This window comes from Parasteatoda tepidariorum, chromosome 5 (assembly GCF_043381705.1).
Source record: "Parasteatoda tepidariorum isolate YZ-2023 chromosome 5, CAS_Ptep_4.0, whole genome shotgun sequence".
In the NCBI taxonomy this organism is placed as follows: domain Eukaryota; kingdom Metazoa; phylum Arthropoda; class Arachnida; order Araneae; family Theridiidae; genus Parasteatoda; species Parasteatoda tepidariorum.
The window spans coordinates 42,766,620-42,780,174 of record NC_092208.1 but is presented as its reverse complement, the minus strand read 5'-3'; the positions used below and the strand labels follow the sequence as shown (position 1 = coordinate 42,780,174).

The following is a 13,555-nucleotide window of genomic DNA, read 5'->3' as shown; positions in this document are numbered from 1 at the left end:
ACTTAGCTCCTAACATCCTAATGTTCACACATATAACTTTAAAGGTTATTGGTTACGATACTTTTAATTTTAAAAAGAGCGATGTTGCAAATTTTTGCAAAATCGTAGATTGTATCATCACAAGTAAGAAAATTTTTCCAATTAGGGCACATGCATGATCGGAAATATAAACCGATTTAATTTAATTTATAAGAAATATATTTTATAACCGATGTTAAACAGCCGACTCAATTCTGAGCCAACGACTATCATTGTTAAGCTCAATAGCCTACTAATTTTGGAACTGACCCACATTTGCGTTACATGGAGAGGAAAACCACGTATACCTTGCCCGGATGGCTCGATGAGAAAGGAATTCTATAAACTAGCCGCAGTTGGGACTCGAACTTGGGTTACTTCATTGGGAGATGAGTTCTCTATTCCCTGAGCCACCGCTGTTCGATTTATTCGATTGGTCTTTTTGCAGCAATTTAGCTTCCCCGATTCGTAATTCTTCCACAGTTATATTAGTTCAAAGTATTTGATTTTTTTCCGGCCCAATCTTATGTATACAGATTTATTTTTCGCACACTACATTTTTCTTTTCTGAATTATTCATTATCTCTAATATTATTGAAAACAAAATTTACCTTACAGTTAACACCTCTAAACTAATTTGCTAAATTATTTTTTTCCTTCTGCTCAAATTAAAGGGAAGAAAAGATTTTCCCGTGCTTCGTTAGAGGTAAAGATTTTTTTTCCAGATCTGCAGTTCTTTTAATTTTCCTCTTTAACTCTCTCTCTCTCTCTACATATATATACGTATATATATACAGAGAGAGAGATCTTGAGTTATAATAATTGAGTTAATTGTGCATTAAAATTGATAAAATAATACATTTGCATAAAAATCCTTTAGTTATCAATATTGATAATTTTTCATGTACAAAACCAATTCGGCTAAACTCCGAAGCTAAAGATTTTTTAACTTACCAATAATCTGCTCCAATATTCAATTAAATAATTAATATTATTTAATAAATGTTATTAATTTTGATAAAAATCATCGAATTAAAATGTTGCATTAAAAATTCGACATTTTATTAATTATAAACTTTGAATTACCCAATACAATATATCATTACCTTGAATATATAACTTCCTAGTGACTGTTTTTTGGGAATAGTGAGGAAAAATTAACCACTTAAAATAGTTGATTTTTCTTCAGATATAACCAAAATAAAAAAAAATGTGACAATTAAATTAATTATGAAAGTTGTGGCAAATAATATATGGCGGATATTGTTTCATTATCATTAAACAACTAGAGCTCAAAAATGGAGTTACATATTCATTGCAGAACAATTAAACTTTTAATAAGGATTTTATTTGCATTCACTTTTCATCATAAAAAAAATGTTCAACTATCATCTATCTTTCTCAACAACATTCTCCAGTAAATGAAGGAGTGCTGAAATCTGTGGATTCAATTCATCTTGCAAAGAGTAACTAGTCTTCTGCTTCAGAATTAGTGATTTTAATTTTGTGACGGTATTTAGGGATAGAGGCGAAGACCAAATTACAATTTCTTTCACGTGATTCCAGTCAGCATCAGTCAGTGATTGCTTTAAGATTAGATCTTTTTTAATTCCTTTCTTAGATAGTATAAGTTTGTTTTTGTATCGCTTTACTTCATTGATGTCATCAAAAGATGCATTCAAAAGTAAGGTGGCACTTTCAAGAAAACCTTTACTCAGTGCATACTCTATACAACTACGACAAATAAGTCGAAATTCTGCAACGTTTACAAGAGAAGACAAGTTATAGTTTATAAATTTTTGTAACAAATCGCCTTTTCTCTTTGATACAATGAACGGCATGTCTATGAATCGCTTGAAAAAATAATTACCCCATTTTCGCGAAAAGTCTGCTTTAAATTGTTGAATTTCTTCTCCCGTCTTGAAATACCAATTCAGAAACTGGTCCACACGCTCATAATTGGACAAAAATATTAATGTCAAATAAATAACATATGGAGATGATAATGTTTCCTTAAATTTTTCAATTTCCACAGATTGATAAACCCATCTCAAGAAGGATTCAGCTGCTTGGATGTTACCATCGCATATCCACTCAATACAAATATGCCAATCGCTAAATCTCATAAGCCACGATATTATGAGTCTATCTTGCTCTCTTTGCTCTATAAGATTGATTTTATAGGGATAACATTCTGGTGGCAAGGTAGATTTTGATAATAGCATGTGAAGCGAACTCAGATTGCTTGAGTAAATAGCACGGCGAAATTCAGGCCGACCAAACATGGAGCAGATAAATAGTCTAATCTCTTCTTTGGAAGCATCATTTAATATACTAACAGCCATGTTCAGATTTTTTAATTTCAGGAAACGCAACAACACGACGACGCAAAGAATTTCATTTTTCAGAAATGATCGTCTTAGTCTTAATGGACTGGCACTCCATATTTCTTTAAAAATCATCATTTCATTTCCGCTTTCACTCATCTTAGAACTAATGTTCTGCATTATATACGAATAAATGTCTTCTTGAAGATTATCCAATAGTTCAAAAATAGTGGACAAGAATATTCTTTGATATGGCCAACTTTCGAACAAAAACACTAATACGCGAGAATGATCCCGAAAAAATTCGGTCATTTGAGTTATACGATTGACATGAGATAATAAAAAGCATAAAACATCTAAAGCTTCTGAAGAAAACCGATAAATCAAAGGATTTTGAACTCCCACACATCGAGCAGCTTGCAAAAGCCATTTACTCAAATGATCGTTTTTCTCCTGCTCTGACAATTTCTTCCAAAAATACTTTAGGGAAACTGCGTTATTAACATTAATCGAACAAGCAATCATATTTGCATCAATACTAAGCTTATCATCGTATATGTTTTCATGATCTGCGAGTCTAGTTAGAAAACTTCCTAAATTATTCTCGATGACACATGTCCAATATATTGTGATATCATGATGGTATTTACCTGTTACCGTAGCGATTCTACATCGGTTCCTAAATTCTTCTGGTACCTTCTCCCAAAAAATTGAAGCATATTCTCCTAAACAGTGAAAGCAGGCTAACGCATACAAACGGCAAATATCTAGGCTTCCACTATCGAATATTTCTGTAAAGGATCTCACCATGTCAACTGTCCCCTCAACTGTCCAATAAATTGTACCTCGCTTCATGTAATACTCATAGAGATTTCTTGGACATCCTGTCCAAATACGGTAAATACGAAACGCTTTCAACATCTGCAACTCAATGGGTTGAATGGCGTATGAGATTTCGGTCTTCAACGATGAGGGCAAAGAGCTATCGAACAATTTGCCTAATATTCTTTCCTCTAACTCATTAATCCCTCCACATCCCTTATCGCGGAAGATATACGTCAGTTCATTCCTTATATCAGGCGCCGTCCATAGCCCAATTGCAATCGATACTATTGCAATACGCTGCAGAGAAGGAGGTTCTGAAAAATTGTTTATGAAGTCAGCTCTTTCAGTCGATTCTGTTTTTAAAGTCTTGAGTGTCCAGCTTCTCTTTTCTTTGCGAACTCCTTCTGTAAAATAAAATTTAGTTTTGAATTAAAGATTCGAATAAAAAGAGTTCAAAGAACACTATGCATACGTAATTTATCACGAACCTAAGTCATACATTTAATCTGTGCATGTTACTGGTTAAGCAGAAATCAAGTATTTTTTACAATACCTAGGCTATGTCTAATGCAATTTAGATTTTTGAATACCAATTATTAACTATCTCTTTGTGGTATCATGCAGTGGTAGTTCAATTAACTGCAGGTGGCTAGCATAAAATATTATCGTCGAATATTGATATACGTAAAATATATAGTATCACTGACTCTATATTTTGTTTGAATGTCTATATTTTGTATGATGAAGGATTTTAGTTTTTATCTGTGGACATTTTATATATAAAGTGATGTGCATTAAAACTCTTATTAATCGTATTTAGTTATACTAAATGTTATTAATACAGTTTTATAATTTTAAGAGAGTTGAAATCAATGAACTATGCACATTTGTGTTCACAAGTACATAATTTTTTTAAGAAATTCAGAGAAAATACGTTTTAGTGTCTGAATTCGTCACTGTTAATATAGCCTGCACTAATTGATTAGCATATTTAAGTTCGTTTTTCCTCTTTTTGCGATCTACATAGTACACCCTGAATAACTTTCTTTCTAATGGTCGGATTTTCACGTACTAAGTGTCAATCTTAATGGTTTCTAGGGGTAACCTCGAATATGAATAATTTTTTTTTGGATTCTTGACCTACAAAATATAGGGTGTAGCTGCAATCCGGTGACCCTAATAGTTTGGTCCGAAGAATGGATGGAATTTTGGTCTCCTTTATGTTAACTTCCCTTTTTGTGTTTTTAGTCAGATCCTAATAATTAAATAAGCAATTTTAGAAAAAAAAAAAAACTTGCACTCCCTTATGAAACCTATCTAACGAAAGATAATTTCACTCAAACAATAATTTTTAATAATTATTTAATTTAATTGTGGATGAAAAAATTTGAATTATGAGGCATACGTTTTTTTTATGCCATATAACCCCACGTATTTTTCTTTAGCAGAATTAAAGTTTAAAATGTTTTATTTAGTTGAAGCCGAGATAAATTAAAATTAATTACTTTTTAAGAAATGATTTGGGGAAAATGCAGAAATATTTAAATGGGAAGATTAAAATTTAAATGTGGTTAACTTACGCATACGAAGCTTAAAATTTCATTCATATTTTTTCCGCGAAGAGTCGAATCTTTTTTTTTTAATTATTAAATAAGATGTTTCTTTTTGAGTCATCTGAAAATTTACTCGTAATTTAGCAACGAGATTCGAATAAAACATTATATTATGAAAAATTAAAACATTATGTGAGTTTTATAAAATCATGTTTCTGATAAAATGTCTGAATGATGATCTGCTTTTTTTTTTTAAATTTTTTTTTACTAAGTTCATTGAATAGTTGATACAATTTCAATATACATACGTATGAATTGAAATGGAATAATATATTTAATAATTATCAAGAAATTACAACTTAAATGAAAATAAAAGAACTATAAAATGTATCGTTATATCGGATAAAATAGTAATATCATCGAAGATTATGTTTAATCTTGTTTTGATATTCTATGTCACCAAGAGAAGAGAATTGACGAATTGTGCCAAGATTTTTAAACATCTTAAAATTTCTCAACATGTCATGTATCGTCTTCATCTTAAAATAAATTTTCTAATTACATGGCAGCGCGTGTTTCACACCACCATTTGACCAAATAGTTAATTATATTTTTTTCGATTTTTAAAATGTAATTTTATTCGCTACTACGTAGATTATTTTTTCAATAATATGCTATTTTTTTATCATTTTAAATTAGGTTTTATTTTAAGTTAAATGCTCGTTTTTAAATTATCATCAACCTCTTAATAGAAGAAAGCTCAGAATTGCTGATAATCAAACTTGTTAGGAAATTAAAAAACATCCTGCTGCTTTTAAATTTTTCAATGCAAAACAGAAGATTATTATTTTTTGCATACTATTTTTTCAAAAATTGAAGATAAATTATTGATTGTTTTTTATTGTTTCATATCTATTTGTCAAATGAAAAACAGCTGTCGTAGTTGTTTCATCCTTAAGTCTGGTTCTTATCTGCCCTTCAAGCCTCTTATGATTCCTGTGCTTAGCCGGTAAACTAGCTTGGCACGATTCATCACCGAGGGTTTATTGTCAATGAAATATATGGAACAAAATATAGAGGAAGAGCATCCTCATATTTGAGATGCAATCTTTCCAACTAATTTTTTGTCATAAACTATCCAACTTAACTGCGGAAGGTATTTAGAAAAAAGAGATGCTTGAAACAGCAAAAAGAACAAACGGAATTATATTTTCAACAATGAAAAAGCTTATGCACATTTTCTTAAAATTTTATTTTTAAAAGCAATATTTATTTTTGAAAAATAACATAAATGTTAGTTTTTTTTATATTTTTAAAACAAGCGTTTTTATAGGAATTTCTTTTTTTAAAAAACATATGCATTCTTTTAACAGGGAATTCTTACTTTAAATTACCTATTTTTTATAGAAAAATATTGTTATTTTTCTTTAAAGAAAGATCTAAAAAAACATTATTTGTTTTTTAAAGTGAATTCGTATCTAAAAAAAAGAATTAATTCATAATATATATATATATATATATATATAAGAATAGTTTAATATTCAAATTGAATAGCATTATGAATATCCTTATGCACTTAGAAATTAAAATCTCTTACTTAAATTTATTAAGTNATATTATATATACATATATATATATATAACATACACATATATATATATATATATATTTATATGTGATAAATTTTAAAAATTACGCTTAAGCATTCAAGTTTTTAATAAAATCTAGCATTAAGTTTTATATACTGGAGTACAATCTAAAAAACTGCACACCTCTTGATCTAAAGGTTATAGACAGTGGTGTTAGTATTAAACCCGCAACCTCCGAGATGCGGGAGGGGGGAGAATGATCCAGAAATGATGCACTATGATTGGGTTTCTCAATTTGAGGCCCATGACAGCACCAGAATATAATAAGAATATATACATATATATTTTGGACAGTAAGAAAAAGTATTGGAATTTTTGAATTGCGCAATTTTTAACGTGTCAAATCTAATTCAATGCAGTATTTCGATCGCTTTTTTTCAATGGTTATCGCAACAAATTTCCGACGAACGAAATTTTAAAAATCCCATTTTTTTTATTTCGAGAAAATTATGATACGTGAATTTCAAATTTTAGTAATCACTTTTAAAGCTCTTTATCTGTGCCCAGTTTATAGTTAATCTAAGTGACTTTTCGATCGTGCTTCAAGAGTTTATTATCGGATTTCCACGCGATTTTAAAAAATACTGATATTTTTAATGCATACCTACATTATAACTACATTTGACATCTTAAAAAAAAGTATTTATCAAACAAAATTTCCTTTTTCTGAATTTAGAAAATTGAAGTACTTATGAAAATTGTTAGTCTTAAATTATGCTGAATTGTCCCTTCCTCGTTTGAGATGAATTAAAAAAAAACCCAATTAATTATGAACAACACTACGAAATCATGTACAAATCTGAAACGCGAATCGAGTGGTTGTCTCAATATGGGCAAGCTAAATGTAGTCGAATTTTTTTGCTTTCACTCTAATCTAAACATAATTTATTTTATTTTATGAATGTCGTTGAACAGCCGTCGCACTTTTGGATTTGCGCCTACAAATTTTCAACTCCGTAACTTAGCAATTTTGAGCCCAACACAAGACAAAAGAGCTCCTGGATCAAACTAGCTGTCTTGGAAAACTTTTTGATGAAACTCACCCTCATTTACGTTATATGGCGTGGAAAACCTCTCATGGTTTGTCTGATGGCAAGAGAACTCTAATCTATGATCCTCTACAACTGAGGATATTTTACGTCAGCACTGTGGTGGGTGCGAGCTAGGTGTGGAATTGGTATAGATTAACTGCATTTAGCATCACTTGAAGTGAATATATATATATCCCTTTCAATAGTCATTCTTATTTCCACAGTATCGATATAAAAACTGCGTATAGTTTTAATACTATCAATTAATCTTTGGCGATTATTTAAACTGCACTGAAATAGCGAATGAAATATAATTAAATATTAAAGTACGTGCAAAAAACTCTTTTCTTGATCAAACAGAACTGTAAGCAAGTGAAGTATCACATTCATGTTGGATACAAACTTTAAATGTCGATGTCTACCTTACATTTTAAATTAGGTTGAATCGTTTTATTACCATTTTTATTATCTTTTTACAAGGGACTATTACATTACATTATTGTATTAACACTTATTGTCTTCGGGAGTCGTAAAAAAATTTAAAAATTTAATCTAAAATATTAATTTATACTTTTTAACTACAATGAATATATTAAACAATATAATTTCTTCTAATCTTGTAGAAATATGAGAAAATTACAAAAGAATATAATTTTATAGACACTTTTTTAGCGATTAATATGCTGATGAAATAAAATTAGCAATTTATTAACAAAATTAGCAAAGACTATTCCAAAATGATGCTTTTAATAAATATTTAGCATCTTTGTTACACATAGAACTGCAAATTTGTGATTGAAAATTAATTTTTGAGTAATAAAAGAGAACTTGGTTAAAATCTAATGTATCATTATCAGTCCCCGCACCACATAAATTAAATAAATATCATAATTGAGAGTCTTGAGAAGAAAGCCTTCAGAAACTATATTCACCATTTAAATGTGAATATATTTTAAAAAAAAGGTTCATTGTAGACCTCGCCCAAACTTCAGCTGTCAAGATAAGGATAATTGCTTTCAGGTGCGCTAAAAAGCCCCCCTAGAACGGACTTGGCTTAATACTCCCTGGGCATGATATAGCTATTTTCTCTTGGCGATTTTCTTATAACAAGGTTACTATTCTATTATAATTTCTAAGAATGAAGGAAGCGAAAGAGCTGTATAAAAAACAGAAACTATTATCATTAAACCTTCAGAAATATTAGGCTTCACCGTTTAAATGTGAATATATATTTAAAAAAAAGGTTCTTCAAAATTTCAGTATTGAAAAATAAATAAAATAAATGAAGAGAGATGTATATAAAAAACAGAAACTATTATTATTAAACCTTCAGAAATATTAGGCTTCACCGTTTAAATGTGAATATATATTTAAAAAAAGGTTCCTCAAAATTTCAGTATTGAAAAATAAATAAAATAAATGAAGAGAGGTGTATAAAAAATTTACATTACATATGAGTTATTTTCATTATCATGTGTCTTTTATTGATTGCTTTAAAAAAAATTTCTTTCATCTTTAAGGTTTAAGGAACTTGAAATGGTTTCTCTACATAACATATATCTCAGTCAGGCATATGCCTTGAATATATGTTCAAGTACAAAAATACCTTAAAATATTTTTTCAGAAAAAAACAGTATCTTAGAAAAATTAAAAGATAATAAATTCCAGGTCCATCTGTCTGAAAAATACCACACAACCATCAAGGTATGATTTTCTAGAAGCAAAAAATTCCTCTTCGACCATATTTCATATTTGTGTAAAATACTCTAAATACAATGTCATAAGAGAACTTAGTAAAAATATAAGTTTTCGCATAGTCAATTACTGCGACTCGAGGATTTTCATTTCTCTTAACTTATTTAAGCTCTTTTAAACTAGTTATTTGAATTTTATGAATGTATGGATTCATCAATAAAGAATATTCCGGAAAGAAATGCAAACAACCATTTATAATGTCATATGTTTGGTTCATGAAGTAGAAGCTTTTTACAAGCCCAGCAGATTGAACAATTTACACTTTTTAATTACCATCTAATATAACTATTAAAAAAAATTATTTTCACGAAACGCATCATTTTTTATTTTAAACTTTGTTTTGTTTCAATATGATCGCAAAAGTGGAGTTCTCATACCTTATATACAAAGTACAAGCATGAAAGCTAAATTAATATTTCATTTTTTTAGTTCTTATACTTTTTTCATTTTATAATAAATAAATTGCTTAAAATAAAGTACTATTAATATATTTAAATAAAGTACTATTAGGCTCCATAACTTTTAAAAGCCCCATACTATTCATGCATTAAATCACAAAACTTTAGTAATTGTAAGTAAAATATAAAAATAATAAAGGGTGCAAAAAATAAACTCTATTGAAATATGCTGCGAAGTATATCCTAAAATTTAGATAAATTTTGGATTGATAAATAAAAATACATTTTCGAAAAATTTCAAGTAGAACGGAGACGTTAATTTGTTCGAAATAATTGACCTTGTAACTACTTAACTTTGATTCCGAGAGTGACTGTCTGATTCAACTTTTGAAATTTTAATTGTAGACATCGTTGTTTGACATTCTTAAAAAAAAATTGATTTTTACTATAAGCAGTAAAAAAAAATTATTGCATTGATCTTTTAGATATTTTTAACTAATCTTATAATATTTTTTGCAATCTAAAAGCTATAACCATTTTCTTACGTATAACTTTTTTTAATACCGCGTTCAGTATTTTACTTTAATATACTGTGTTACTAATGTTCACGTCACGAAGTCATTCCTGTCTGGCAAGTCTGGAGAATGGGTGTTTATTTTTAGGCTCTCGAAAACTATAAACTTTTATTGCCATTCTCTGTTTGAAGCAAATATTTCATGAAATCTAAAATAGGGGCCCATCCTCAAGATTCGCCAGACGTGAAGAAGGAAAACAAAAATAACCTGAGAAAAACAGGGAAGTATCTTAAATGAAAATAGAAAATAAAAGTGAAAAGCAAAATTAGAAAAATCGCGGTAACCGAGAGGGAAACAGAGAATGAGTGCGTTGCTAGTCCAACTTTAGCTACATCGCACAAAACAGACGCGCTTCAAAAATTTGATTTAAAACTTGGAAATTAAGCTTGTTAACTAGAATGTGATAAGTATTTATGACATCTTGGAAATGGTCGAGCTTGCAACTGGACATTGAGGAATAAACCACAACAGCAATTGCTTTGCTGAACAAAGTGGAGCATCGTTTATACGACGCCGAAGGGACCACCGAAAAACGTCGTATAAACGATAACGTCGTATAATCGATTTTTACTTCTAAAACTGAAACTAACTCTGTTTTCAGTTAATTTTAATGTTTAACGTGTTGATTTACATAAATTTCTAAATTAGACAAAGCAAAACAAACAAATAACCAAAGAAGAAAAATTGCAGTGAGCAATTTGAATGTATGTTACCTTTAATTATATTTTCTTGCTATTAGTCTCTACAATGCTTTGAATAGCGAGTTGAACTTACTGCTTTCTATGATGCAATTTTAGATTTCTAATCACGGCCAAATCTAATGGCTGAAGCGCACTTGTGCAATTTGCAGGAAAAAAGAGAGCTTTTACATTTTCCAAAATAATTAGTATCGATGGGTGCGCTGGACATTGGTCGATGAATAGCAAAATTTTTCGTTTTTGCCTCTTCATAACATTGTCTAGTTTTTTCAGTCATCTAGTAAAAATTACGGTCGTCATCCAAGCATTCTTGTTGGCACCCTTTTCTGTATCATTCATGTTGGCAAATTCCGCCCTTTTTTAAAATACACAAGAAAAAATAAAAAATTAAATAAACGTGAACAAAATCTAAAAACCGACGTATAACCGATTCTGTGCGTCGTATAAACGATATATTTTTACATTAAAATGAATAGGAATGATTTGGGACCACACTAAAACGTCGTAAAAGTGATCGTCGTATAAACGATGCTCCACGTATAAGATTTCGAAACTTGAAGAAAAGGTACGAAAAAAAAAAGGCTTTCATAAAGGTATGAAAAAAAATTTCAAGGAGTACAATAGAATAAAAACAATTGAATTTTCGTTCGAAAATCATTATCTGTTAAACTTGTAAAAAATACCATGCTGGTTACTCTGAAACAAAAGGGAATGTGACTGCAAAATCAAAATTTGACGTGCTGAATTTATTTATTTATTTTTGAAATTCTAATTCATTTGAAAGTTTTTGTAATTGTATTTTTCTCTCTCTAATTTTTCACACTTTTTGCAATACGTTAGATTTTGTTTCATTCTGCAAAAACAGGCACTTGGAAACTTGAATCTGCAAATTGTGAAAAAAAATGCACGAGAGAATAAAAAAAAAAAATTAACATTCTTTAAATAGTTCAAGAATTTTCAACTGTTAAAATTGTAGTAGAAAATACCACGTGGGACTCTCTGCAAATTTGCAGAAATGCATTTGCTGAAAAGTCCATTTTCCTTTATGAATTTAAGACGATTTTTTTTCTGAATTTCTATTTGTTCGAAAGTTTTTTTTAATTTTAAGTGTTTTTTTTTTAGCTTTTTTTTCATTTTTCCTTGCTTTAAGAAATGACTATTGTTTTAGAAAAAAAAGTTTCCCCTCGAGATCTTAATTTTATATTTTCTTGATGTAAACTTTAATAAGAAAATAAATATAATAAAAGCGTGTTTGGTCAGATTTTGCCAAGCATAAATTTTAGCATTTGTATTGAATTTTTTAGGCTATATAAAAGCTCAAGAGAAGAAGAAAACAGCTTCCTATTTGAATTGTTACATGAATTAAAGTAATCGTTATACATATTATTATGTACACATACTATATATTTTTAGTAAGTAAAATTACTTCTTATCGTGCAACTCATTCTGTATTCAAATTTTAAATATAAAATTTATTTATATACAGAAATTTAAATTTAAAATTCCAATTTCTGTATATACATTTTTTCTCAAGTACAGTTGATAATTTTTTAAATCTAGTTATAATCTATATCTAGTTATAGTCTATAAACAAAATTAAGGCAAAAAAAAAACTTCTGATGAAAGATTAGATCGAATTTTAAGGCAAGAAAAAAAAACAATGATGAAAGATAAACAACTACGGGAACTGAAGATTGGAAATAATTAATAAAGAAAATACATTTAGTTTAAATTTTACCAATGAGTATTTAATCAGCATCACAGCATCCAATCATACATACTTTCTCATGAGCATAATTTAGGTGTTAAAAATAAAATAAATGCTGCAAATGACCATTCCTTTTCAGCATATTTATGTTTATCATAACAGACAGGAAACATGGTGGTTGAAATATATCTTTATAATAGTCAGAAGTCTTGTTTTTCAAATTCTAATAATACTTCTATTTTATACTATACAAAATCTAACTATGTATTTTAATTTGGTACAATATTCATTGGTTTGGTGTAATTTTTAAGCTTCTTCTATATATATATATACAGGGGTCTGTCTAGGTTTTACTGAGAGGTACATATTTTGTGAAAATAAAGACGTTATTTGTGAAAAATTGAAAATTTTATTAAAAAACCAACACAAAAAAATGGTGAAAATATAGATATATCGTTTCTTAAGGGATACCAAAATAAAATTTTAGGAAAAAGTATTTTGTGAAACTACCGCCAAACGGTAGTAAATTCGGCCTGGACGTGTAATAAATTTTATTACCGAAAATAAATCTTCGCATTAAAAATTATTTATAAGTATTTTCAACTAATATAGAATGGGTATAAGTACTTACCATCATCATTTCCAATAGCATAACTTTCCATCCTTACAGCTATATACACCTACTCACGTTCATCTGAATACACTAAACTATATTTCTTTTCTTGAAGAACCTTGCACTCATAAGACTAACCCCCTTACATTTCAGGGCAGTTCATTCTGAAGTGCATATGTTGCCCATTCATAAATGTCGAATAAGAATTGTTCACTTCCTTGAATAGCCACACCCTTACTAACTCTTAAATGAATGGGCTGTGCTCTGTCCCTCCTAGGATTTTCCAACCTGAAGGTGGGTGGGAGGGTCATAACAATAGATATGATCCATCAATGTGCCAAAGGGGAAAATGTATTGTTTTGTTATGAATAGATCTTTGAAGTGGGGACTCTTGGATTTTAACAA

At 29.2% G+C, this 13,555-nt stretch overlaps 1 protein-coding gene across 1 annotated transcript; it reads right to left on the bottom strand.

Annotated features, from left to right (window-relative positions):
* Positions 1 to 1,344: 1,344 nt before the first annotated feature.
* LOC107439115 (uncharacterized) lies at positions 1,345 to 13,338 on the bottom strand. Its single transcript, XM_016051604.4, has 2 exons — positions 13,169 to 13,338; positions 1,345 to 3,574 (listed from the first exon to the last, which is right to left on the bottom strand). Exons 1-2 carry the CDS (start codon positions 13,197 to 13,199, stop codon positions 1,407 to 1,409), a joined length of 2,199 nt encoding a protein of 732 aa, XP_015907090.3. The 5' UTR covers positions 13,200 to 13,338; the 3' UTR covers positions 1,345 to 1,406.
* Between the last annotated feature and the right edge of the window lie 217 nt (positions 13,339 to 13,555).